This window comes from Odontesthes bonariensis, chromosome 11 (assembly GCF_027942865.1).
Source record: "Odontesthes bonariensis isolate fOdoBon6 chromosome 11, fOdoBon6.hap1, whole genome shotgun sequence".
NCBI lineage: Eukaryota > Metazoa > Chordata > Actinopteri > Atheriniformes > Atherinopsidae > Odontesthes > Odontesthes bonariensis.
In genome coordinates this window covers 22,877,424-22,903,685 of record NC_134516.1, presented here as the reverse complement: position 1 = coordinate 22,903,685, position 26,262 = coordinate 22,877,424, and the positions used below count along the sequence as shown (strand labels likewise).

The following is a 26,262-nucleotide window of genomic DNA, read 5'->3' as shown; positions in this document are numbered from 1 at the left end:
GTTGTAACATTCCCCACCAAGGTGCCTATTGCTCCATAGTCCATCGACGCAGCCTTGACCGTGTAAATAACAACCCAAATCTTTACTGGGTGAAAGTGTGGAGAGACGTGGCAGCCGGCCAGACAGCAGTAAGGTGGGGAGGTCCTTTACAAATCACCTCTGAACTCCACAGTCACTGCAGGGTGATATGCTCCCAGGTGTTACATGTCTGAGTGAGAGCCAAGTCAAGAGGAAAGAGGAGGCAGATGATCTTAAATCATTTCTAAAAAAAATAATAATAACCTTCTCAACTCTGAACACTTGGAGCAGCAGCACAGTCCCAACACACAAACATGTGCTTGAACTCCCAACTTTTCAGGCTTCACTGCAAACCAAACAAAGCCACAAACGCAGGAGTTTGGGGAGACTCGGGCCGTGTCTATTGGCTGAGAGCATTAAACTGAAGATAGCCACTGGTCAAAGAGGCGACATGTTATCCAATCTGCTGCCAGAGGCGTCATCCAACAAAGGGAATTAAACACGGTGTGCACGGGCCGCAGTGAAAGGCTGCAACACACTGACACTGACACACACACACACACACACACACACACACAGCCACTCGTCTTAAAAGTTGTTAAAGACATCAAATCTGGTATTGTAAAAAAACTGCACCGGCCAGATATAAACATTACCGCGACCAATCGGCCATTAAGCAGAAGCTCATAGCCTCCTCCCGCTGAACAGGGTGGAGACTCACGCTACATCTTTCTGTTCAGCTGGATGCAGGCGGAAAAAAAAAAAAAAAAAAAACTGACTTCAGACCTCCACCATAGCATCACAGGGCTCGGTTTTTTTTGGCAACAAACACCAGCAAATACACACGAGAAGAATAAGCTCATGATAGACTGACACTCCCCCGGAGAGATGCGGCTCTGCTGCACACCCTTTCTCCCCAAGAAAGGGACTGTTTAATGGCCGTACATGTAGGGGGTGGGGGGGCACACACACACACACAAACCCCCTCATTCAAACACCCGGCCGCAGAAAACACGTTTTCAAACAGACAATGACACGGGTCTGTGTAAAAAAAATAATACCTGGAGGTTTAGTTTTAAAGAAGTCTGATAGCGACTTCTGCGTTTCCTTTGCTGAGGTCACAGTCTGGGATGGGCTGCCAACAATACATGTCAAAATAAGCCGACATTTCTGTTATCCATCACGCTCCTGTTCTGCGAATAGGGTTCAGCAAAGGGAGAGGAAAAGGTGGACAGAAAACCACAGCATGTCGGAATAGCATTAAAAAAAATTCCACTTACAGTGAAATGGGATCACAAAGAGGTTCTTCTCTCCCGCTGCCTTCTCCAATAAGAGTAAATATCCCTGCCACGGTGGTGGGGGGAAAAAAACAACTCCTGGTTCTTTATGTATGATTGTCTGTTTCGAATAGGAGTCTAGTCAAAACTGCCCGTTGTTCTCATGTTTCCATACACTTTTCTCGCCTGCAATCCACAAATCTATTCCCATTCCCATTCTTCTCTCCCGCAGCTGCCGAGGTGACACGCTGCGCGTGCGCGTCTCCGCCGTTTCCTGTCCAGCCCAGGAGCGGGCGGAAATATGTGACGTCGAAACTGTGCAGAATGACTTGGCTGCAATCACAGGCAGATGGCTGGAAATGAGATGGCATAACTTGTACTGACCGTATAACGCGATTGTATGCTCTTTTCAGCGGCGTTCTGTGATTCGGCGCTCCTGGATTTGCTGAAACTGAAGCGATGGAAAAGAGCTGATTGTGTGGCAGGGGTCCCTTGAAACCGACAAAGATGTTGTGTGAAAATTAGTGCAAAACCATTAGTGCAAAACCCACCAGCATTTTAAAAACATGACAACAAAGCAGAGGCTACAAACATAATCAAACAAAATCAACAACATGAACGATTAAAACGTCCCTCTCTCTTTTTGTTTTGATTAATATATGTGTATTCTGTTGTTTTGTAAAGCGGTAGGTTTTCAAATTCACCATAAATTTAGCCACATTGCTCCTTAGGGTACAACCATAACTGGGCCAAATAAAAAGCAACAACAATAGCAGTTAATATCTAACAGACTGAAAATTAAATCAAATTGAGCTATAAAGCACATTTAAGACAGCCACAGCTGCTCAGAGTGGTGTGCACGTACGTTAAGGTGCAATAACAACAGTAAAACAGACAAATAAGCAGAGATCTAACAAAAAAAAACACATGAAAGGAGAAAAAAAAAGAGAGAACACAAAGTAAGAGCGAATACAAAACGAGTCCCTTACTGCAAGTTAAAACCCGGAAAAACTAAGAGCATTAAGTGCAATTTAAAGCCAAGGAGAACAGATGGATCTTCAACTGGTGTTCAATAACATCGGTGGAGAGACATGCATTTAACTGACAGTAAAAAGTCAAAGGGGAAACACTGAATGCAGCATCAAGCATCCAGTAGCTTTCCACATGCATCCAGATCAACAGTAATCATTCAGATAGTTTGTACGTGGCTTTTATATGTCAAGTGTAAGTAATGTAAAGCGGTCAGATTAGTGCACACTGGAGATCCTGCTGATGCTCACTTAAAAGCCGCAAACCAACCCCCAGACAAGGGGTGCACGTTCCAGATTAGGAGATTATTGTTATTCATGCAGACACATGTCATTAGTATATGGTATTACGAGACGTTTCTCACTGGTTTTCTAATCTGGATTTACACACAGCCTTTTTATCTTTAAAATGCTGCAATCCCCCCCACTCCCCCTTCCCATAAGTTTGTCACCATGTGTTTCCACACAATATACATGTTTTCAAACACCTGCTCTATTCGTAAAACGCCTGCCGCAGTGAAAAACTTGTATTTTTCTTAAATTTGTAGACTTTGTCATCAACAGACTCACAGGAATAAAGAGCTTTGTTGCCATCTAGTGGACCTAAAAGTACATTGCACATTTATGACTATGACTCCTTATTAGCATAGATTGGATAAAAGACTGAATTTTAACAGTCTATGCATTTTACTAACACAACCAGACACTCAACAATCTTAAGGAGACAGTCACTGCTCCTCACATCTCGTCTTTCACCTGTGCTTTTTTTTTTGTTGTGCAATGACTCATGCTGCTTAGACAGAGTCCCATTAGTTTCTCATACATGTATTTTCTCTAACTGTCAGCGTTTCCTGCAGTGACACCTTGGCTTTCAGCAAATGTCAGCTCAGCACTTGCTGCTGCTAATCAGCATGTTCAGAGAGCTCGTGCACATGGTACACAGACAGGGTCACTGCACTTTTTGGTCAACGTGGTCTTCGATCGCAGTGTATTTCGTACAACCAATCTTGCAGTGCACGTTTCCACCCCAAATTTGTATGATGTTGATTTTAAAAAATTTTCACTGTCGCAACAACAACCAACTTCTATTCTTTCATGCAAAATATATATCAAATTCTTCCAAGTATCATCATCTTAACAGTGGTGCTTAGAGGTAATGACAAGCAGATGTTTTTTATGTTTCTTCTGTGCTTTTCTGTACTAATTGTGTAGTTTTCATTTCCCTCACAGCTGCAGAATGATACAATGTATAATAAACAATTAAAGCAAAATACTTTTGATTTAGAGCAACAGTTGGAGGGACAGTCATATGCGCCTGCCAAATGAAAAGGAAGGAGAAAGAGGAACTGCTCCACAACAACACCTCGGTGCAAACAAATCCTAAATGAACTACACACAGGCCGCAGCAGATCACAAACTCCGGGAGAGAGCGGAAACTTGAGAAGAGGCGGTATTCTCTGTCACAGGATGTTTTCTCTCAAGAGGGCATACGTGAGGTTCAGTCACTGCAGCACCGTGGGAGTGCTTCACTCAGAGGCAGAGCGTGGACATGAGGCGCTAAAGTGAAAACAACACGTGTAGAACCAGGGGTTGATGATTTTAGGGTAACGGATCAGATTCCCCCGCAGTGTACCAGCTCATGGAGTTTGCCGGAGGAGCTGCTCCACGTCTCAGGTGACAAGGGAGAATCCCACTCTGCTGGAGGAAAGTTCATGCTGTCGGTGCAAAGAGAAAAAACAAAACAGAAGAAGCAGAGACCGTGATGAAGGTTTGCTGGATGTTCGTGATCTTCTTGTACTACATGTCATCTTATTCTGCTCAGTGTCTGAGCCCCAACAGCAGCAATGGTAAGCTGAAGGCAACCTATGGGCGTACAAACCATCACAGTCATTAGAATCCAAGTAGCAGTTATTACTAGAAATGTCTACTCATTTGAGATTATTATTACTAATGGCAAAAATCGGTGAGAAAATGCAACCAACTTAATAGTAAAAAGTTATTTCTGGGTTACAGTCTAAGGGACTGGTGCATGTGTGGTTAGAGTGGGATGACTAGGTTGTAAACACTGAGGTTAAAACCCTAATTACCAGTACTGTTAAACATGAGACTGTAATGTACTTAAATGTGTTAAATAAAACAGTGGAATCAGATATGGGTTGAGCTTAAAACATGGGAAAGTCAGATTTAAACAAACATATACTGGATGCATTCTCAGTTATTATCAATTCAGTTGAACCATAGGTTAACGTTATCCTTTCAGTCTCTTAATTCAGGCTAAATACATGTATTCTTGAGTGGCAACGCATCTAATTAAAAACGACTTATTGAGAGGCAACAGCTGTGAAGACAAATTTCAACAGCACTACATTCAGCAGGAGTTTCCTGAACTGCAACCCGTTCGGCGGCTGACTCATGTGTGCCACTCGCACCTCAAATTTCTGTTTTTCACGCTCAACGTGGCTGAAAGGGGTAAATGTGCTTAGACGTGCCGGTATCAAACAAATTCCATTGCGGGGGTGGAGTTTGCTCTGAAATGACGAGTCTCAAAGTCTGAATTTCAGTTAGGGGAATCGAAGCAAATGCATCCATCTTTGCAGGAGCTGGGCCCTTTATGCAGCCGTTTCCTTTGCAAGGTGCTGATTACAAAGACGCGGGCAACGTGAAGCGGCTCCAGCTCTAAAATCCCTTCGGCAGTAGCTTCATTTCATGACAATTTCTTATAAAGTGGTATTTTCTAAGAAGATTTGAAGATAAACATTGCATCCTGATTCATTGTCACATTTTTTCCCCCTCCCAAAAGAGACGACGACCTACTGCGCCCCCAGACAAGGCCACGTGCCCGTGTTTGTGCCGTGCCCAACCAAGAAAGGAGATGTGACCTTTAAACTTTTTAAAAACCAGGACCTGATTTGGTCCGTTCAAGAAAGCTTACTCCGGGGGTTGAATCCGCAACTACAGATAAACGAGGAGGATAATTTGACAGGTTTCAACCTTAATGGAGCAAGCAACACAACATATAAATGTGAGGCCGCCATCACATTCCCTCCACCCTATTCAAAAATAGATGGTCCGAAGATCCAGGTCCTTGTAGAAGGTAAATATTGCAATGAGTTGCTGAGATCTGAACCAAAGGCCATCTACAATTGGTGTGCATTCAGAAAGAATCTACTAAACACTTCGTCAATGTGCTTCTTCCAGGAGAAGACTGTACATGTGAGCCCACCTGCAATACAAAAGAAGAAAGTAGAAATAAAGAAGACATTCCTGAGAGAACTCCATGGATTTGGATTACAGTGGTTGTACTTCTCAGCACCTACAGCCTCACGGCCACCATCGTTGCATCAGTCCTTTGGGTAAGATGCACCTGAGCGGAATACAAACTGAGAGGAAAAGTTTAAAAACAGGTGTCCTTATAAAATGGAAAGGAAAATTTCTATCTTGGATTTAAGGTAAAACAAACATGTCGTTTCACTGCTAGTTTTTTTCCCCTGACACTTAAAGTTCCCTTTAAGTGCTCGTTAGAGATTTACGATCATTATCATCCCCTTCCTTTATCAAAGATTAAATGTTACAACTTAAAGCATTCAAAAAAAGATAACTGTTAATAATGTTGACCACATTCAAAATATTCAATAACTTTCCTATAATTTCAATACTTTCTTTGGATTTTTCTTATTTGGTTGATATGTAAAGATGAACACATGCCTAATTATGCTTTTATTGCCAGTTTGGTGAGACATTTTGCAGCTTCCAAAGGTCTAAAGCAAGAACAGTATTTCGAATAAGGTTAAAAAATACTTTATCATACTCTCATTAACAGTTGATTATGCCTTTGATAGCTCCCCATCTATTACAAGAGATATTGACACATAAATACAGGATTTTCTCTCCCCATAAATGGCAATGACCCAGGTAAATTACTGACTTTATGTGTGAGGTTTCATTCACATTTTTGTCCGTTCCTTGCACGTTTTACATATCTCATCAATGTGTAATGTAGCTTTTTGTACTTTGTCAAAGCCTGAAGTTCACACAAGACGTTACTCTATCCCACAGAAGATGTTCAAACTGTTTTTCTAGTTTCGGCTTCACTTCTGTCACTTTACGACATCACCGTGTAACGCTTCTGCCCAACCAGAGGTTCGTTTGACAGGCCGCAAACCACAAAAACGAGCAGCTGATGGCATTATGCTGCATAACAGCTGACCGCACAAGGCAGACTCGACTTTGAAGAGGCAGAAGCTTTAACAGCATTTCATGCAGAAAGAATTGATGGGTGCACACGTCTTAATGGCCCTGCTCTTACACGCCATGGGACTCTTGACCTCACCTTACCTCCCATGATACCTGTTATTTCCTTCCAAGTTATTTATTCTGTCAGAATGGTGTAGGGAAGGTGAAGGTAGGACATGGATGTGGACTGAACTGGGTTTATTTAACAAAACAATAAATCAAAAAGAAGGCACGGCTGAGCCGGATCCAAAAAACAACTGTGGCAAAATAAACAAAGAACTTGGCATGGCTTAGAAATAAATAAATACTTCACTTGGTGAGGGACGAGGAACATGGGAAAAACAGGTGAGGTCGATGGCAAGGCTTGGTTAAACAAACAGGGCATGAGTAACAAACGAAGAACCGACCAACTGAGTGGGGAGACTGGAAACTAAATAGGGAGTGAGTGATTGGTAAGTGAGTGGGTGCAGCTGGTGGGGAATGAACAGGTGAGGGGAATGAACAGGTGAGGGGAATGAACTAATGGCAAAACCTAAAACTCAAAACCTGGACATGAACTGAATACAAAAAACATAACCTAAACATAAAACTAAAAACAAGAGTCCCATGGCGTGACAGAAGCCTTAACAGCATTTCATGCAGAAATAATTGATGGTGAATAGATGCAGCAGATTGATAAATGCACACGTTTTAATGGCCCTGCCCTTATAATCCGAGTGTAATTCGATTGCTCATCATCATCGTGGATGCTTTTGTCCATAACAGTGAAAATACTGAAGATACTCATCAGCTACCTAATGCTAGTATAAGAAAATGTGCTTATTATCTAACAATAAGCATGTTTCTGGTGCTTGACACAGCTTTTAGGGGCTTTATTACCTGTTAATTAGCATTTATTACAACAAACATTGCAAGATTTTGTTGTAGCTTGTAGAAATATGTCACAGGTCCAGCTTTGCTTTTCAAAACTTGTTCCACTGTTTTTGTTGTTTTTAATTGGGAAAGGGCCCCCAGCAAGATGGTCAAACAGTTTTAAATGAACTTTGTCAACTCTGTCAGTTATTCGAAGAACAGAACACTTTTTCAAGTGTATTTTGTAATTCTCAACTGCTGGCATCAGTATTTTAAAATCCCATTTCATAAAACCTTTAAATTACAAAATGAAAGCCACACTTGCTAAATATCCCTGACATGGCCCCATTGTCAATAGAAAATATCGTAGCAGTTTCTTTATTATCCTTAAACCAACAGATGAAATGCAGATGCTCAGTTGTCCTCATGTGTCTTTCAGTTCAAGTTGCAGGGGGCAGATTCCCAGAGTGACTACATAAACACCAAACCCATAGCGCCCCGGAACCGCAAGAAGAAAAAAACGGTTCAGAATCCTGCACCGCGCTACTTCTGATCACTCATGCTTTCATGGACCACTTTCACGGCTATCCCCTCGCACACTGGGTGTCTTTGTAGAAGCTTACTGTGAGCTCTACCTACATATGTTTGATCTGTTTTGCAAGTTTGTTTTGTTACCAAGTAAGTTTTGTGTCTACACAGCAAAAGCAACCGCTCCTGTAGAGTTGTAGGTGTATGAAATAATAATTAAAAAATAAAGAAGTTTCTGTTTGACTCACTTCCTGTTTCACTCGCTCGCTCACTGAATCTGTCACTGATTTGTTATTGGGAACCCCTCCGTCTGTGGTCGAAACAGGTGGTGGCGTCTGAATGTAGGGGGACTTAACCACATTTAAAGGGTTCACTAAGCATTACCCTGTGGATCAGAAGTGGTTACGATTTAAAAAAAAAAAAAAAAAAGAAGAAAACACACCAGCTCTTAAGAAAAAGCCTCCAAGATGTCCTCACATCGTGTGAGGTTTGCAGGCTCTTATTTCTGAGAAATCGGGAAAATAACAAGTTCAACATCGCAGAGGCAAATTAAAAGCAGAAATACGAGCAGGAGCAAATACTTTGAACAATAACAAGCTGCACCATTTCCTGTCTCCCTCCCTCTATCTTTTTCCTCGCTGGTGCTTTTCTGCAGATGTGGCAGCTTCAAAGGCACTCCACCTTTACGTTGCTCACCTTGCAGTTACTGCAACCGCTCACCCTGCTTTTATTGGTTTCATTCAGCTGCACCGTCTCTCTCAACTGCTACTGCAAGCTCACAGGATCAGCACGTTGTTTCACTTGCTGTTTAGAGACAGACGACTCCAGACAAATGATACATTTATCATTTAATTGCGGACATAATAGCAGTAGAATCACAAAGTAACTTAACAAGTTAATGTTTTGTGAAGGCTTTATTTTTGCTCACCGGATATAAATCACATGTCTCACTATTAGCAAGAACACCAACAATTTATGTCTTACTCAACTGGTTTTAAGCAAATCCATCCAGAGGCAACCGCTTTAAATACTTATTTCCATGGTAAACATTACAAACTTTTGAGCAGCACAACAAAACCCGAGCCTCGTGTGGCTCCTCGCTTCCAGTGCACACCGCCAGCCGTCTTTAAGATCCCAGGTGCTCCATTTTAGCTTGTGTTTCTAATGTGCGGTGTTCTGGAAAAATCAGTCCTCTGAGGATGTCCGTCCTCCCCTCCTCAGTCGCAGAGTGTAGATCCCGCTCTTTGACCTTGAGGACAGGATTAGGGTAAAAATAAGCCTTACTGTAACAGAGCAGGAGTATAGTGCACAGATTTGAGTCAATGTAAGTGAGGTATAGCGATGTAAACTGTCAGGTAGGAGAATAAATCAGAGACAGTATTATGAAAAGGAAGTATTTTATTAACTTTATTCATACAAATGGATGGAAAATATTTTCCCTTCCTAACTTGAGGATTTTAAAACTCTATAACAAACTATAAGGGCATGAGCTTTGAGATTATGACACTAAAGTGAAACGAGTTATTTATAGAAAATGAAGCATTACTGAGTAAATTGCTGATAAACACCGCTTCTATGAGAGCAAAAGCGTTTTCAACTTTGAAACTAGTTCAGATATTTGCATAAGAAACCAGATTTAGACGCAAGTGAGGTGACAGAGAAAAGCTCTTCACCCCCAAAAACAGCATTAAACTTTGAAGTGTTCAGAACTAAAGAGAACTGAAGTCTCACCAGGACAGGGGTGTATCCGAGGAGCCTCAGATGACGGATCTTGACAGCGAGGGGACCGCGGGGATTTGACGTACCATAGCAAAAGCCGGAGTTTGGAGCCGAAATTACTGCAATTCTAGAAAAATGAAGAAAGTCATTTGTGAGCTTGAAAAAAGGTCAAAATTTGAATTCAAGTACAGACATGACAGGATGGAGGCAAAGGTTTGATGTGAGGAACATCACAGCTGAAAAGTAGATTGAGAAGATTGTGGTTTCATCGTCTCAGTGAAAATGACTTCATCCGACACACATTTAGCGACAGAACTTTACCCAGTAGGATTATCATCGATTGGGTTTTGCTGAAAGTTTTTGTGTTTCAATGGTTTTAATTGACCAAATTTAAATGAAAAATTCTGTCTAAATGAAGTAACTGACTTTCCACAGTGCAACTGAGTCGAGTAGGTGTTGTAGTTTGGTTTTTGTTCATTTTTATGTGCTATAATACATTGTATGTTAGATTTAAATGCTAAATGCACTGTACAGAGCTTTTACACTACAAGCCACATTCACCTATTCAGACGCTCACATTCATACAACATGTCTTAAATCTCTACAATGTTACAGGCCACACAGTGCTTTTTTCACACACCGATGGGCACATCACAGCCAACCTGGGGCTCAGCGGACACTTCTACATGTGGCCCGAAAAGCCGGGAGTCAAACCACAGACTTTCCGACTGACAGGCAACTAATCCTCCTCCGCCTCTTCCCAAAAAATTCATTAAAGTTGTAATATCATACGTCATACATTTATGGACATTGTCAAGACGGCCCAAACTTTGGACCGCGACAATAACATCAGAGGGGCCTGACGAAGGGCGTCATCATGTGGCCTCGTAGTATCGCAAGGTGAAAAATGGCTGGCGCAAAAGAGCAGCAATATCACGGCAGTCCGTGAAGATGACTGCGCTGAAGAGAAAGAATCTCAACAATCCCGCCTCGTGCACATCGAGCCGACGTCGCACCGCCCTAACCAACGGTGCTGCCGTCACTCCGATTCTGGCTCAATGTTGTCAGGTAGGTGTGGTGGGGAAGGTGAAGGTAGGACACGGATGCGGACTTATAAAGGAGAACTGGGTTTATTTAACAAAACAATAAATCAAACAGAAGGCACGGCTGAGCCGGATCCAAAAAACAACTGTGGCAAACTAAACAAAGAACTTGGCATGGCTTAGAAATAAATAAATACTTCACTTGGTGAGGAACGAGGAACATGGGAAAAACAGGTGAGGTCGATGGCAAGGCTTGGTTAAACAAACAGGGCATGAGTAACAAACGAAGAACCGACCAACTGAGTGGGGAGACTGGAAACTAAATAGGGAGTGAGTGATTGGTAAGTGAGTGGGTGCAGCTGGTGGGGAATGAACAGGTGAGGGGAATGAACTAATGGCAAAACCTAAAACTCAAAACCTGGACATGAACTGAACACAAAAAACATAACCTAAACATAAAACTAAAAACAAGAGTCCCATGGCGTGACAGACGTGTGTGAGTTACGAGGAGGATTCATTAATATAATTACTATATTCTCGAAGTTACAACCACTAAAGTGCACGTTTAATTTTCTAAAGAGAAAAGGTTATCTGGACTATGGCATTTCTGGAGAAATTGTGGCGGGAGGGCAGAGACTCCCCATCTCTAGTCTGTCACTGAATCGAGCAAACGACCAACTCTGTGAGTAAAGAATCAGTCAGAACAGCAGCCGAGTGTTTCGAGTGCCAGTCAAGGTTGAATGAAACTTTCCAACTCAGACCAAAAACCCTCTCAAACTTCATCTTGTAAACCTGCAACTGTCCAAGACAGGAAGTTTTTAAATCAGAAGCTTTATTTCATGCAATCCCATCAGTTGGGAAATAAATCATGCTACAAATGCATTACAGTTGAAATAGTGTGAAATGTTGTTCTTCGAATGAGTCTTCAGATGTTAATGTTACGGTTGTCAAAGATGATAATTGTTTTATGAAGCACAGATAAATGTGTTTTGTGGTACCGATAAGTTTAAAGGCATATTGTTAATTAGATACAATTCTGTTGTGCTACGTTAGAAGTGAAATTTCACAGCACAGCACAACTGGCCTGGATAAATTCCTTCACCCCAGCCTGTAATATATGATGTGAAACTTCTAGTCTTTACTCAGAAAAGCCGTCACTGCTGAGAATCCGTTTTCACATCATTAAAACCATTTGTGAGAATTTGCACAAAGGTGACATGTAGAGAAATGGTTACAGTTAATTTCGTCCAGAAAAAAAAGAGAGGTTAAAGAAAAGAGAAGAGAACGGTCCAAGAAAAGACTATGACGATATTACATGGAATTAAACGAATACTTCCCTTGAAAAAGCCACATAAAAATGCACGTAAAAGGGACGCACAATTCGACTTATTTGCATGAGAAAGTGCACAAAAACTGAAGCAAAATTAAACTAAACATATGCTACACAGATACCACTGTACGAATGTCTGAAAAATAATGTACAAATGACTAATTGTTTATAGAACTGATGTTTCACTCACAGCCTTTAAAGATATGAACTGAAGGGTAAACTAACGAACTTGACTTCATTACGATCTTCCTGAAAACATCAAAACTCAACAACTTATAATTTCATGACTTTTACAGGTTTCTAATGGCTGTGGAGATCCTGCCAGTTATTTAAGACTTTGTGTCTCACTAACTGAAATAGACCTGGATTCAAAATGTGATGTGAAATATAATCTGTATAGAAACATTCCCTTCTTTAGCCATTTTTGTAATAAACATTTAGTTTCTTTTAATGGCATTTATATGGTCGTATTAGTTGGAAATACAGCCTGTATGTTTTTCTGTTGCATGCAAAGCAATCAGATATTTGGTAATAGGGAGTCACACTATCGGGAAACTTAAAAAAAAGTGTGTAGGCAGCAGAAAGCCACAGACTGACAGCATCACACTTTATCAAACAAGACGTGAGCACCATTAGAAAAAAAAAGAAAGAAAAAACACTGACTGCAGCTTTACTGTATTGAGTCTGGTGATATTAACCGCAAACTACTGCTTGCATCTACTTACCTTTCACTGCTCTCTGCTGGAGAAAGCATGTCCTCTGCACAGCTACTTGCTTCCGTCACAGAGGTTTGGTTTGGCAGAGGTTTGGTTATAAGACCATCTGAGAGTAGACACAAACACAGGAGCTTGCTGGCATCACTGATTCACATTTAAAGGAAAAAAACGCAACAGAAAGGATCACTTTATCGATCAAAAGTGTATTTTTTTTTTATTTTTGCAACAAGACTCCGAGATCAAAAATCTCCCTTTCTTCAAGATTCTGTCTTTACCTATGAGGTAGAAGTTCTCCACCACCACCATCTCCTGTAGCACTGAATTTGCCTGATTCCCCAGCACACTCTGGAGCCCCTGTGAGAGCCACGAGTTAACCGATGGACTGCTGGGGGTGGGATTTCCCAGGACCATCGAGGGGACAGTCAGGGGCTGCGGGAGAGGAGGACGGTCAAAACGGAGGCACAGATCCACCGTCTGAAACATTCTGTCCCGACTCTTGAGAGACTTTAACGCTGAGGAGAAATACAGGATGTTCAAGGGGATGAAAGTCAAGTACACAAAGCAGTGTCTGATCAAACTTGCCAGATGTTCATTTGGCTTACCTGCGAGCTGCTCCAGTGTGCTACTCTGTAGGAGCTTCTCCAGCAATCCTGAGGGGAAGTGGCCCATCAGGCAGAGACAGTAGATGCCTTTTAGCAACTGCATCCCAGACATCTTGGGCAGGTAGGAGCTGAGGGCGTGGCTGAGGCTATTCAGGAACCTGAAGCAGCAGGAAGCACAGAGAAGACTTCAAACCTAACCAGCACCAGGAGCTTAAGTTAAAGGAGCATTTACTGATAGTACATCATTCTGAGGTAATCACGAAGGTGATTTAAGAGTTTCTGATGGCTGAAGACGACACGCTCTTCCAAGAATTTTGCCATCACTGTCTAATTAAGGTCTTTATTTTTGTTTCTCTAACATGCTGAGCTATTGTTGCCAATTGTCATGTCAATAGCTAAGTTACAATGCCCACCAAAGTGTTAACAGCTGTGGAATAAATAAGCTTGTTGTTGATCTCCACCACGTTTCTTTAAACCCAAGCGAAACCTTTGGCTTTTCAACGCAGACCAGAAAGTTGTTTTAGGTTCTGTGGCCTTTTCTTTGTGCTTCCACTCTACCTTCATATGAAACAGTTGAGTACAATCTGCAGAAATGATGAAATTCTTCATGAAATTTGCACAAGAAAACTTTTGATCTTCTTTGAAATGGTCCTGACAGATGAAGGTGCTATACTTTAACAACACCACTACAAAAATTAGCATTTTCAATAGTTATGTTAGTACATTTCATGGAAATCATCGAGTCATGAAAAAAAGCAAAAAAAAAGCAGGTAACATACTTTTGCCTTTGGTGCTGAAGATCGTGGTTTAGAGAGGAATACACCTTGAGGACACACAGGAGGTCTTTAAGTGTGAGGGCATCCGGTTTGGCGATCACTTTCTCGGCATAAGCCTCTATTAAGGCAGTGGGGCAGAAGAGGAGGTCCTCAAACACAGACAAGAAGAGGAGCAGCTGCAAACAGAGCGGGACTTTGTTTATGAATATCTGAAATTCACAAAGAAAGTGTGGCAGAAGACAGCTGTCTGTTGCATCACCTGTTTGTTGGTCCATATGTCGAGCGTGGAGGCTACATAGTCTGAAATGCCAGTAAGCAGATCCAAGTCTCTGTAGAGAAGCTCCTTACAGGACTGCAGCACGTTAAATAATCTGTTAAAAGGTATGCCATGAAGGTTTTCTACCAGAGAAGAGAGACGTGGAAAGAACACACATATTAAATGATGGGTGAAAATCTTTTTACAAATCTTTTGTCCTAATGTTTGCTAAATTTCCTTAAATTCAGACGATAATTAACGGTATTCTCGAGATTTTTCTTGTTGAAAAGGTTTCACCTGTGATTTTTTTACCGCAGACATCCAGCAGCGGTTTGGAGTAGAAGCCCATTGTAGCCATAGTGGAGATCATGTACTGAGCATTGGGAAGGCTGAACTGGTCTGTCATTGATAAGGCCTTTTTCTGTACAGAAGAGGTGAAAACACTGCGTGGACTCAGACAAACACAGACAAAGGTACAAGAATATGAATGCCATATATGGTCAGAACCAAGACTCATGAACTGACCTCTAGTTTCAATTTGAGCTCTTTTGGGACATCTTTTCCCAACAGGCGCATCATGGTCTGGAGAGCCATTACATTCTTGATCTCAGGAAGATGGGACGCAACCACCAGCCTAAGATACAGCAACAGTAATTGTCAGCGTAAAGTGGCTATAAAGTTGGGGGGAAAAAAAAAAAAAAAAAAAAATCAAGATCATTTTCTTACTCTTAACCATTTCTAAATAACTAATTCTCAAATTTCTAGCTCCATCATTCGATACCTCATGCCTTCCTTTAGAGCATTCACATTGGGACCGTCCTCCATATGTTCCAGACAGGAAGACAAGATGGACAGACACTTCTCATCAAAGTCATTCAGTCTCTCCTGTTGGTGCACAATAAAATAGATTAGAGTAAAGATGAAAACATCTTTGCCTGCTTCAGCACAATCTTTGATCACCTACCTGGCTGGTTCGAAGGAAAGTCTGGACCACACGGCTATGTTGAGGCACACCCAAATTGACCATGCTAAGGAGAGAGTAAACTATGTCATCGTTGCGCATGTGCTGAACAGAACTGAACGCCTTTTGCATGAGGTTTTCAAATGCAGGATGCTCGAACATTAGCTGCAACTCATAGCGCCGCTGATCTTCAGACATCTTCTTCATGGAGGACCACATTTGGGTCAGGCAGTTGCTGATCTGGCGACCTGCGGGCGAGTACTTACAGGTAAGGTCTAACACATCTGATGGAGAGCCACAGCGCTGCAGGTGGTCAAAGAAAGGGGATCTCTTCTGTTTCTGCTCTGAGTCTGTCTCATCAAACTGGATCTCAGCAGGCTGGTGCAGTTCAGTCAATTTGGAGGTGGCATGATTGCCCCCCTCCAGTTCACCACTGTGATTTTTATCCTGCGAGTAGAACCTTAGTGCACTGGCAAGCCTCCTGGAAGGACACAGCCGGTTAAGCCTTGGGCCCCAAATGCGTGCATGCGGCTGACTGGGAAAAGAAGTGTCCCGACTTGATGCTGTCACCAGGAAACCGCGTTGTTGCCATAGAGACTTGCGGCAGCAAAAGCGCAGGGACCATTTCATGGCCTCCTCAGTCATCCAGACAGACATTGTAGCTCTCTAGTGATTAAGGGGACGCTAAACTGGGTGGTAAATCAAACTAAAAGGTAAATATGTACCAATTCATTTCAACATAACTAGTTTGTGGAGTTACAAACACTGACATGAATGGGAAATTAGAAGGTGTCGCAATAGATCGGAAAACATTATATTACTCTTATAATTACACTTGACATTGCCTATCTAAAGGTCCCCACTTTACATTATTGTCTGACAATAGGGTTACACTACAGTTAAGATGACTATCCGGCTAACAAGGTCAACAGACCGCTTCCTTGAAGCTATGAAACGACTGTCGTTAGCTAGTTTTTTCATACATATTCAATTAAACGCAAAAACATACAAACTACATCAAATAAGGCGTTATACTTGCTACGCCACGTGAAGTTGAAGTAAAAACGTCGTTCAGCGAGAATACGTAAGGCTACATTGGGCTACAAATTGAAAAAGTTCAGTTCACGTTAGCTTTCTCACATGCAGGCAAACGACGTGTGCGCTGCCGTATTGTGTCCCCCTGTAAACATGTCCATCACGAACTGTCAGCGGTAGAAATCATTTCCACTGGAATTATAATATGTTCAACGTATATCATAAATCACTAGTGCATGTTTTTAGAGGTTTAGCAAATATCATAATATTTTTAAAAACAATTTTTTTTTCTTAATTTGTTTGCTACACGGACCCTAAAACGTGCAACGTTCACGGTCTCCTAGCAACACACGCTTTCCATGGCTAAGTTTGTGCTCGCTGGTAACGTTTGTTTTTAGTTTTGATCGTAGGACGTTTGTCTGTATTTCAAAACGCATCTCACATTTCTACAATTTGTACCTCTACAGGCAAAGCAGACTGCCCTTATTTTGCCAAAGCAGAGCTTTTGGCAGACGCTCTGCAACGATCTCTGCCCAACTTCAGGGTCCACAAGATCTCCATCCTGCCAGGTGAATGGAAGGTAATCGATCTTATTTTATATCAGTATAAAAAAAAAATCCTCATTTATTTGCATCTTTTTGGTGGTGCTCCTGTAATTTCAATGCTATTGGACCTCTAAAAGGAATGGCTGGATGCCACCTGCAAGACAAATGACTGGAAACACGATGACTCTCCTTTGGTTTGGAGGGAGCTGGTGGAACAAGGCGGCAGAGGGATGCTCTTAGGGGGCTTTTGTGACTTTTTGGAGCACTGCCAGGTAGAAACCAAAAGGTTTTTGTTTTTCTTCCCTCTCACTAAAAATAATTGCTGAATGGAAACAAACAGCTTTAATCAATGCTTGTTTAGGAGTACTATGGCATCACATCAGACATGCCCACAGATACGATGCTTAGAATTGCTGCAGAGAATCTGGAGACTCAAATGAGCCTCATTGTGGAGGAAAAGCACCGACTCGGTCTTATTCAACACCTTCACATATGGATCACTGGGTAGGTTTTTATTCATCTATGAATAAAAAAAAAAAGATAACAGAAAAAGATTTAAGAGCAAAGTGTTGATAGATTTGGTTTGTCTTTTCAGAGCTCTCAGCCCAACCTGCCATGTCTTGATTCCCTGCGTGCTTTCTCCTGAGGTGTTCCCCAAAGTTACTGCAATCAGCCTACACTTCTTGGACCTGGAGGGGGATGCGGGGGAGTTGCAGGAGCTGAGACAGGAGACTGAGGACCTGGCACTCCCAATGCTCTATCAGGTACATTACTTTCCACAGTTTTTCATGATTTAATAACGTCACATGACAAAAAGACATACATTTCCAGGTGACGACTCACACAGATCTGGATCAAGCTTTCCACGATGCAGATGTCATCCTGCTGTTGGACGATTTTAAAACCGAAGAGAACAACAGTGACGAGGAAAAGAAGGAAAGAGTGAGAGAAATCTCAGAGCGGTACAGAGACTATGGACATCTAATTGACACACGAGCCAACAAGCAGGTGAAGGCGATCGTCTCTGGTGACTCATTCGTCAACCTGAGATGCGCACTTCTGGCAGACGCCGCACGCTCCATCGACAGCCATCAGTTTGTTGCCTCTGCAACACAGCTGGAGAACCAAGCCAGGGCCATAATTGCAAAGAAGATGAAAGTGAGATCATCAGGTATCTTTTTTTGGATTTCTCTGTATTTCCACTTCATCTTGGTACAAGCACCTTACATGCACGATTTGCCCTTTCTTCTGATGCAGACGTCACAGACGTCATCGTGTGGGGAAACATAAGCGGCACTTTCTACGTCGACCTGCAGAGGGCGAAGATTTTTAACTATGATGGGGCGATCAAAGGGCCAGCTTTCTTCTCCCAAGCAGTCCTCAAGATTTTTCACGACAGGTCTGTTGAAATGGAAAACATTGACATTTCAGCAAGCTTCAATATGCAAATGTGCTTCAGGCGCCTGCGTCCAACATCCCGGTGGTTATTTCCTTGTGAATGCAGTTATTGTTTTACTCCACCCAGCAGGTGCTTTGGTAGGCAAAACAAACATGACATGGTGTCACAGTGACCTATCATCAAATTACAACACTGCCCACCAAACAGTACTTTGCTGTAATACAAGCCTGTGCAAACACTGATTGCACAATACAAGTGGCCTTGCAACCTGTGCTGGAATAAAACAGCAAACAATCTACTTGTCTTGCCAGTAAATGGGTGGAAACAGACTTTCAACACCTGGTGCTTCATCAGCGCACAGCCGTGGCTTCAAAGACTGGCCGAGCAGCTGCCGCATCATCCGCCAATGCTATCCTCAAAGTCCTGAAAGCTTGGAATGGCTCTTGTAGTCCAGCTGAGGTCCTTTCTGTTGGTGTACTTTGCCCAGGTTAGGAAACAGCCCAGTAAAAGGAATTCATATGTAAAAGTCTGCATCCATTTGCGCTTAAACGACTGTCTATCCACTTCTAGGCCTCTGTGATCTCCCAGATGGCATCGTGCTCTCAGTTCCGGTTACACTTACAGATGGTAAATGGTCCCCGCTGTTGGACGTCACTGTTGGAGACGAGCTGAAGGAGAGACTCGGGCTTTGTGCAAACGAACTGCAGCAGGTTTGTCACAATGCTAAACCAGATGTTGTGAAACCCATTTTCTTAGATAAAACACATTTGTTATCACTTAAGACTTAATGAGCAAGGTTTTTAGAGCTTTTATGCAAATGGTTTTCTTCTCCTCCCTAGGAAAAGGAACTTGGATTAGAAAGCTGCAGTGATGTCATGAACAAAGATGGCTGACAAGACATAAAACAAGCCGACTGGAGTGATGAAAGGCAGATAATTTGCATGGCCACGTCTTATGTTTGTTTCAGTTTGTCCTTTTATTCTCTTACTTTCACAAGGTGGAGGTGCAGTTTTATTTATTTATTTATTTTTTTAAACCAGCTGAATGACAACAAATCTCATCAGCTTTGCGAAACTCGTCAATCACATTTATATGTTCAGACGTAAAAGATCAAACTGAGTACTTTATGGAAAAAGGAGAAATTAGAAAATATATTCCTTTTTTTTTTCTTCAAATTGTACAGTTTGTTAATTCTTTCATATATATCTACAGATGTATATCTATATAGATATATATCTGTATATAGCTCGAACAAGCAGTATTTAAACATAAAACACAGAACGACCTAACACAAACTAGTCTCTTAATAGCGTTCTCTTTATCTGATGTTATCACTTGCCACCCATCTTTATTAACAGTTGGGTCGACCTCAAAACATCAAACTGTTATTTTCGTCACAGGTACTGAAAAGAAGCAAACAAACTGAATCTAATGGTGTCTTTTAACCAGAAGCATTCAACAAATTGTGCAGTACTTTTGCCAGCTGACAAGGAGAACCTGAACAGAGTGCTGTTTTTACATGCAGAAAATACACTTTCCTTCCTCTTTGCTTAGCGTGTCGATACTATAACACAACTGGGTGGGGGAAAAAAAGAGGAAAGGTTAGTACAAATACAGTGCACTACGACAGGTCAGGATACATATTCCGCAATGTTATATTCACTTTGTACAACCCACCCCTGAGCTTTGGATGTGGTTTAGAAAAGGGGAAATAGGCTTTTCATACAGCCAAATGTTGATTTTTTTTTTTTCTTTTCTTTCTATATATTCTTGCACATTTTTTTCCCCCCTCTGCATTGGCCAGATACAACATCTGTAATCCAAGTGTTGAGCCTAACTAACTGTAATAAAAAGACCTCTAATTTTAACACATGCGTGATGCGCCGCATGCATGAACAAAGGTTTGGTTGATATACATATCCCAATGATGACTGTACATGTACAAATAGTACACGGGCCTATCTAACATGTTTTCCTTTAAATATATTGTTAGGGTCAAGAGCAAATTCAGCCACATATGGATCGATTACACATGGATGTATGAGCTGAACTATATTTTACAGATGACAATAAAAATGTGGCATCCATCACAGAGTGGAAACAAAGGAGCTGTTCTCCGACTCATGAAAGTCACTTATGTGTATAAATCTACCAGTTACCAACATCCACGAATGTCAAAGATTCAACTTTCAGGCAACGAGTGACTGAAGATATATATTTTTTTTAAACTGTAAAACTCGGGAGGTACAGTTGGGGATTCATGTTTTCCTCGTCTAACTCTGGGAATATTTCACCACAACATACACTTTGACACACAATGTGTGTTAACACACTCACAATCAATGTGGGTAACCAAAGGGATAAAATATACTTTAAACCCAACCCCTCCCACCCCCCTAAAGATTTTTAATAAAGTTTCATTAGCTGGGCATTAAATAAAATAATTTATAGCATATATTATTAGTTATACTGTATATCCAACATTTTCTCTTTTCTTAAACCATCGCGATAACATCTGCTTTTCAGTGAAAACATGGTGGTTGGGTTCAGTAGCTAAGGCATCACAAAATAAAGGCATCATTATTGAATCTAGGAGACACAAACAATAATGATGTCTCCATATCTGTTAATCCAAGGTCTGCCTTGAACGTGACAATATCAGGTCAGCGGACAAGGAACAAGTCGGGTACCAAAGCTGAGCGGGATCTTGAAATGTGAGGCCATGGAGGCAGAACGCACCAAGTATCACACAACCGCCAACCAACAGTATTAAATGCCAAACTCCTTGATTAATGTGTTCTATATAGTGTATGAATATGATGTAGTTTTAATGTACAAATAAAAACAAAAACAGCTGAATGTGGGGGTAAAAGGCAGGGGCAGCTGGGCAGCTATGACTGAGGGTGTTGAGGCGATGGAGGCGTGTCTGGAGCTCCTCCCCCCACCTGTCTGTCACAGCCGAGGTCCAGCCCCTCATCCAGCTGCTCCAGTTCACTTTGGTCCAAAAGCTCAAAGTCCTCTTCCTCGGTCGCCACAAGTGTGTCATCTGGAAACTCCTCGCCAGGGCCGCTTTCCGTTGTAACCGCCTCCTCCGGGTCTTCGTCGGGGCTCAGCGCCCCTACTGCAGTAACTGTAGTGTCAGCAGCGGTGTCGGTGGATTGGGTGGGGGTCTCCAGAGCACCCGGTGGGGTTTCAGTGGGAAGGAACTCAGCCAGGGTGGGCTCCTCGCTGGCCTCGCTGGAACGCAGCAGGGCCGACAGAGTGTTCTGCACCACAGTGGAGATGGCGGTGCTCACTATCTCCTCACTCAACGCCTCCAGGGACTGCTGTGCACCATGGGTTACTGCAGCCTCCTTCTCCTCCTCTCCCTCCTGCCTCCGTGCTTCCACTCGCACGCCCGGAACAGGCAGTGTGCCCTCCTCACCACCAGGTGGTCGTCCGTGACCGTTGAAATGTGTGTTCACAAAGTGCAGAGGAGATGCCAGGTGCTGGATAAGGAGGGTGGCAGGGCTCAACGGTTCCCCCTCTGACGGGGTACCAGCTTGCGCTCCGTCTCCCTGGACTGGGCCTCGCAGAGGAAAGTGAAGCAGACTGTGCTCGATGGACGGGAACTCCTCAACCGAGGGGAACTCAGGGAGGTCCCGCAGATAGGACTCCTCTGGGTCGCTGTGTAAACTCTGTTGGTCTAAGTCTATAACAGAAAGGAGATGGTTTAAAAAAAAAAACAAGAAGAAAAAACAAGCGAGCCTCACTGAACTATGATCAAGAAAAAAAATCATTCTATTTTGGTATTAACTCAAGTGTGACACTGACATGAGTGAGATTTACCTTCAGATAAGTCGGTGAGTTGAGGAGTGGTGGCTCGGGACACAGAGAACCCTCCACTCTCCAATATGGACGCTTCCTCATCCGACAACTCGGAGTCAGTGATGGCCATAGCCAGAGCTGTCGTTTTCACATCCACCTGAGCACAGGATAAATGTACCATCAACAGTCCATAACAAGAAAAGAAAAACTTCCAATGAAAGGATGAAGATATCTCTCTCAAGTATCAAAGGTTTATCTACACACATGTGACAATATGCACAAACTCACAGGGTCTGTGACTTTCAGGGACTGAAAGACTCTTCATGATATTCAAAGCTGAGCTACTTGCAGTATTTTGACTGAGCACCCCGACCTCTTTGCATAGTGTTCAGTGCTTATATGCCAGATAGTACCCCAGTAGAATGCATGTATGCACATGTTCTGCTGAGTTTGTACTCAAAACAAAATCATGGTTTCCTTGTCTGCTTGGTCTCTGAGGCGTATATTTCATCATCTGCACCTGTTCACAATGGTTCACCTGGTCCCTTTGCAGCTGACCGTGTGCGGCCCAAAAGTTTATGACTACAAGCAATGCAAGCATCTACTACACATGAGCCTGGATCGGTCTTCAAAGACAAAGCAGATGGCGAAGAATGGCCATTACTCGGATCTCTATCGTGCTTCATAGAACGTGTACAAGGACTGTGGACCCGTTTCTGGATTACTTTGGTCACAGACGTTGTTATTAGATGCTTGCTGCAGAGGTGTTAGCTCAAAGCCGTAGAGTTCTGACGCACACCAGTTAAAGTGTTCAACAAACACCATAAAAAAAGACTCAGTTTGGTCAATTTATGTGTACAATTTTTTCATTTTCTGCTTTCTCCGTCTTTGGAAATAACCCTGTGGCTGGATACATGGTATAACATCAACTTTGTCATTGACAGGACCGACCTACAGACGTATACAGCTCTAAGTTGCACTCATGACATGTGATCATCTTTGAAAGATAATCCCTAAAGTCATCAGCCACAACACAAGAGTTCCGTTGCATTAACATCTGGCAGCATTCATAGAGGTCAGCGCTGACCTCGGCACGCTTTAAATCCGGCTCTGGGCGGTATTGGTGCTTCTAACAGAAATCTTAAGAGTTTTTAAGCAACACATGCCCCCACAAAGCTTTCTTCCCATGTACCGCAAGTAGATCTGTCAGGTGTGTCCATACCGTCGGAGCAAAACAGGACAATTCCTCCTCTTCTTCGCTCTCACTCTCTGTTTCTGCTCTGGGCTCGTCCCCTTCCTCCATCTCCTTCTTTACCTCTGTGAAAAACACAAATTCACACTTTCAACACGCTGGAGAGGAAAATACATGTCATCATATGCTTTGCAAAAGCCACAAATGACTGAGGGGAACTGATTTAAAGGCAGAATGACATTCTGGCAGATAGGGGTGTTTGTAAAGAGTCTGAGGTTTGTATTAGGAACAGGAAAAATAAAGAGACTCAGAGTTCTATGCAACAAAGCCTTCTTGCATGATTAAGTCCTTTCACGATTGTCCCAAACATGAAGGGTGTGTCTATTATCACTCACTCCTCTTGTCATGTTTGCGGTGCTCGGTTTCTCCCCTTATGGTGTAGTCCAGTTTCATCATGATTGGCTCCAAGCCGGTGTACATCCTCTGAATCAGTTCATGGTAAACCACCAATGGCCACAGCAGCACGCTCAGGACTTAAAAAGCGAAAGATCAAAGAGCTTATTATTTTAGTATATGGCCTCCTTTCAAATATCAAAATGCAAGTCCAACATTGCAGTTGATCTCATTACACCTGTGTTTGCTATTTTTACTCATAACCACACACCCTCAGTCTGTCATGACAACCAGACAGTCCAACAGAGTCCCTGCATGTCAATTAGCATGAAGTGACTCACCTATAATATAAGAGATCATGATTCCTGGAACGTAATGTCCGACCACAGCGAGTACAAAACAGCCACTGCACATCATCCCACAGAACTGGAAAACAGAAAACATTTTGAAATATCTCACACAGAATTTCTCTCACATTTCCTTTCAAAAACCATGTGTAATAATTGGCCACAGTCACTCCATACTTTGCCGTGGTTCTGCTGCTTGTACTGCAGCATCTCCTGCACGTACAGGCAGCTGGTCAGGTAGCTCTCAGCGAGGTGGTGGCTCAGCTCAGGAATACTGAGCAGACGCTGCTCTGGACTCATGGATTCACTGTGTTCAAACAAGAAAAACAAAAAAAACAGACACAAGGAAGACTAAATTAGCATTTGAAAAGAATATTTGTCTATGTTTAAAGTGTTTCAAATTGGACTGATATGCTTGGGGAGTGGTAGCATTCCTTGTTGATGTAATAACAATGGAGTTAGACACACACAGGTGAACAAAAATACCTCAGACTCAACTCGACAGGAAACTTAACACAACAAGAGTCACACTGGGACATTTGACTAATATAATATAAACATAACATTAAATACTGAAAGTTTGTTGTGTACACACCTTTGTACAGGGGGAGGCTCTGCATGTTGAACTGCAGGAGAGGAAAAACCCACATTAGAAGCAGATCATTAGCCAAATGGTGCGTTTCAGAAGTTCAAAATGTGATTTTAAATCAAAGAGAATCCCTTTGACCTTTCTGACCCTACGAGCGTACACCCTCAATACAAACACACATTCAATAATACATATCCAACACAGTGTGTTTGATTAGTCATTTACTAAAAATCACACACCCGGACGCTGGTTATGTGAGGGGAAAATGTCCACTTTACTGATTCAGAGCAATGACAGTAATGACGCTACACCTCACCAGTGATGATGGGCAACTTGGGCTTCCACCTCTCCAGCAGCATTAGTCCCAGCAGGGACACACTCAGGAGGAACAAGGGCCTCAGAGAGGTGGAGGACAGGAGCCTGTGGGCACACAAAGCAAACCAACTGTCGTAAACATGCAGACACATTTTCATATCGGAGCTCCGCCGTGTTTGTCCACCCACCGAGCACTTGGTGTTGAATATGAGACAGGAGAAAGTGCTGCTCTGCCACTGAGCAAGGCCTGGGTAATTCAGCATGACATGGGAGTTTGCTAAAAATACGCAGCTGACAGGTGTAAAAACTCAAAATAACTTTCGTTGTCAAATTTGCTGAACTTTTCTTTTACAGACACGACTCCACATTTCCGCGCTGACAAAAACGAAATTAAACTGGCATGCACGTTACGTTAGCATTAGGCTAAAGACGTGGGATTAGCTAACTTATCTTGACATTCATTCGTAATATCCTCGCTGACATTAGCCAGTGAGCTAATGCTGAGCTTCGGAGCAAGCCTTATGGTGGCACCATGAATAAACAAAGACTCAACGAGTACCAGAATAATGTGTTGAGTGTCAGGGCGGCAGAGATGCTGTAGAGCGGCCTCTCCCACACCAGCAGCCTCTGCACCCATAGCAGCAGGGGTTCGTACTGCGATAACCAAGCCTGAAGACGCTGCCGCAAGTGCTCCAGCTCCGGATTCCCGTCCCCACAAGCCTCCTCCGACGTCCCGGCGGGGAAGAAATCCTCCAGGCCAACCGAGGAGGAGGTTATGGAGGGGCGTCTTCTTGCCTCCTCTCCGCTCGCCATGTTTCCCCTACTTTGTTATGTTGTTTTGGAGATCACGGGGTATATGGAAAGATCAGCGTCAAGTGGGACGGACTTAAATAAACTTTAGCTTCCGGTGGAGACTTTTCAAATAAGATAGATTAAATGCATGGACCGTGAATACTGCTTTATGAAATCCAAGCTTTATTATGAGCTTTATTATAAGCTTTATATACTGATGTTTATTCTCTATTTTTATTCTATTCTATTTGCTTGTTTTTCCTTTAATTGTTTACATATCTTTTATACTGTACGCTGTTGCAACACAATCATTTCCCAAATTGGGATGAATAAAGTATCTATCTATCTATCTATCTATCTATCTATCTATCTATCTATCTATCTATCTATCTATCTATCTATCAAAGCGCAGCAAGCTCACAAGTAGAGGTTAAACGAACTTACAACCATAGAAAATCTTTAAAACTAGTACTTATCTATATTTATTAATGGTGGATAAAATAAATAAA

At 42.4% G+C, this 26,262-nt stretch overlaps 5 protein-coding genes across 10 annotated transcripts in view; 2 read left to right on the top strand and 3 right to left on the bottom strand.

Annotated features, from left to right (window-relative positions):
- raph1b (Ras association (RalGDS/AF-6) and pleckstrin homology domains 1b) overlaps positions 1-1,565 on the bottom strand; it is a 42,990-nt gene extending 41,425 nt beyond the window's left edge. For 4 of the 5 annotated variants that reach the window (XM_075477956.1, XM_075477960.1, XM_075477961.1 and 1 more), the window contains exon 1: positions 1,299-1,565. The gene's annotated coding sequence lies outside the window, so the exon portion shown is untranslated. Of the gene's footprint in view, positions 1-1,079; positions 1,206-1,298 lie in introns of those variants that run through there. The other variant, XM_075477957.1, reaches the window with a different exon arrangement.
- Positions 1,566-3,814: 2,249 nt separating this feature from the next.
- Positions 3,815-8,183, top strand: LOC142391406 (uncharacterized). Its single transcript, XM_075477178.1, has 4 exons — positions 3,815-4,170; positions 5,124-5,417; positions 5,522-5,676; positions 7,848-8,183. Exons 1-4 carry the CDS (start codon positions 4,086-4,088, stop codon positions 7,959-7,961), a joined length of 648 nt encoding a protein of 215 aa, XP_075333293.1. The 5' UTR covers positions 3,815-4,085; the 3' UTR covers positions 7,962-8,183.
- Positions 8,184-8,769: 586 nt separating this feature from the next.
- fastkd2 (FAST kinase domains 2) lies at positions 8,770-16,581 on the bottom strand. The gene is made up of 11 exons (XM_075477954.1): positions 15,343-16,581; positions 15,160-15,263; positions 14,904-15,012; positions 14,676-14,799; positions 14,382-14,521; positions 14,126-14,298; positions 13,347-13,504; positions 13,020-13,256; positions 12,754-12,850; positions 9,668-9,782; positions 8,770-9,185 (listed from the first exon to the last, which is right to left on the bottom strand). Exons 1-11 carry the CDS (start codon positions 15,994-15,996, stop codon positions 9,063-9,065), a joined length of 2,034 nt encoding a protein of 677 aa, XP_075334069.1. The 5' UTR covers positions 15,997-16,581; the 3' UTR covers positions 8,770-9,062.
- A 142-nt stretch (positions 16,582-16,723) lies between these two features.
- mdh1b (malate dehydrogenase 1B, NAD (soluble)) lies at positions 16,724-20,398 on the top strand. The gene is made up of 10 exons (XM_075477953.1): positions 16,724-16,755; positions 16,842-16,954; positions 17,057-17,191; positions 17,281-17,423; positions 17,515-17,683; positions 17,751-18,090; positions 18,177-18,318; positions 18,630-18,805; positions 18,889-19,028; positions 19,158-20,398. Exons 1-10 carry the CDS (start codon positions 16,734-16,736, stop codon positions 19,209-19,211), a joined length of 1,434 nt encoding a protein of 477 aa, XP_075334068.1. The 5' UTR covers positions 16,724-16,733; the 3' UTR covers positions 19,212-20,398.
- Positions 19,742-25,821, bottom strand: retreg2 (reticulophagy regulator family member 2). 2 transcript variants are annotated; one of them, XM_075477951.1, is made up of 9 exons: positions 25,521-25,821; positions 24,963-25,066; positions 24,653-24,683; positions 24,235-24,364; positions 24,052-24,136; positions 23,713-23,850; positions 23,318-23,442; positions 22,147-22,282; positions 19,742-22,009 (listed from the first exon to the last, which is right to left on the bottom strand). In XM_075477951.1, exons 1-9 carry the CDS (start codon positions 25,772-25,774, stop codon positions 21,210-21,212), a joined length of 1,803 nt encoding a protein of 600 aa, XP_075334066.1. In that variant the 5' UTR covers positions 25,775-25,821; the 3' UTR covers positions 19,742-21,209. The 2 variants fall into 2 exon arrangements, with proteins under 2 accessions (XP_075334066.1, XP_075334067.1); XM_075477952.1 differs by having other exon boundaries at positions 23,348-23,442; positions 25,521-25,819.
- Positions 25,822-26,262: the final 441 nt, after the last annotated feature.

Bases quoted from the DNA above. Each gene is read 5' to 3' on its own strand.
- fastkd2 (XM_075477954.1), bottom strand. From the start codon at position 15,996: ATGTCTGTCTGGATGACTGAGGAGGCCATGAAATGGTCCCTGCGCTTT. The intron at 13,257-13,346 runs GTAAGCCAAATG...ATTTCTCCTCAG, and splicing joins CACACTGGAGCAGCTCGCAG to CGTTAAAGTCTCTCAAGAGT. The intron at 9,783-12,753 runs GTAAGTAGATGC...TCATTTTTCTAG, and splicing joins CCAGCAGAGAGCAGTGAAAG to AATTGCAGTAATTTCGGCTC.
- retreg2 (XM_075477951.1), bottom strand. From the start codon at position 25,774: ATGGCGAGCGGAGAGGAGGCAAGAAGACGCCCCTCCATAACCTCCTCC. The intron at 24,684-24,962 runs GTGAGGTGTAGC...CCTCTCCTGCAG, and splicing joins CAAGTTGCCCATCATCACTG to TTCAACATGCAGAGCCTCCC. The intron at 23,443-23,712 runs GTGAGTGATAAT...TGTTTTTCACAG, and splicing joins CCGCAAACATGACAAGAGGA to AGGTAAAGAAGGAGATGGAG.
- LOC142391406 (XM_075477178.1), top strand. From the start codon at position 4,086: ATGAAGGTTTGCTGGATGTTCGTGATCTTCTTGTACTACATGTCATCT. The intron at 4,171-5,123 runs GTAAGCTGAAGG...CCCTCCCAAAAG, and splicing joins GAGCCCCAACAGCAGCAATG to AGACGACGACCTACTGCGCC. The intron at 5,677-7,847 runs GTAAGATGCACC...TGTGTCTTTCAG, and splicing joins TCGTTGCATCAGTCCTTTGG to TTCAAGTTGCAGGGGGCAGA.
- mdh1b (XM_075477953.1), top strand. From the start codon at position 16,734: ATGGCTAAGTTTGTGCTCGCTG. The intron at 17,192-17,280 runs GTAGAAACCAAA...ATGCTTGTTTAG, and splicing joins ACTTTTTGGAGCACTGCCAG to GAGTACTATGGCATCACATC. The intron at 19,029-19,157 runs GTTTGTCACAAT...TCTCCTCCCTAG, and splicing joins GTGCAAACGAACTGCAGCAG to GAAAAGGAACTTGGATTAGA.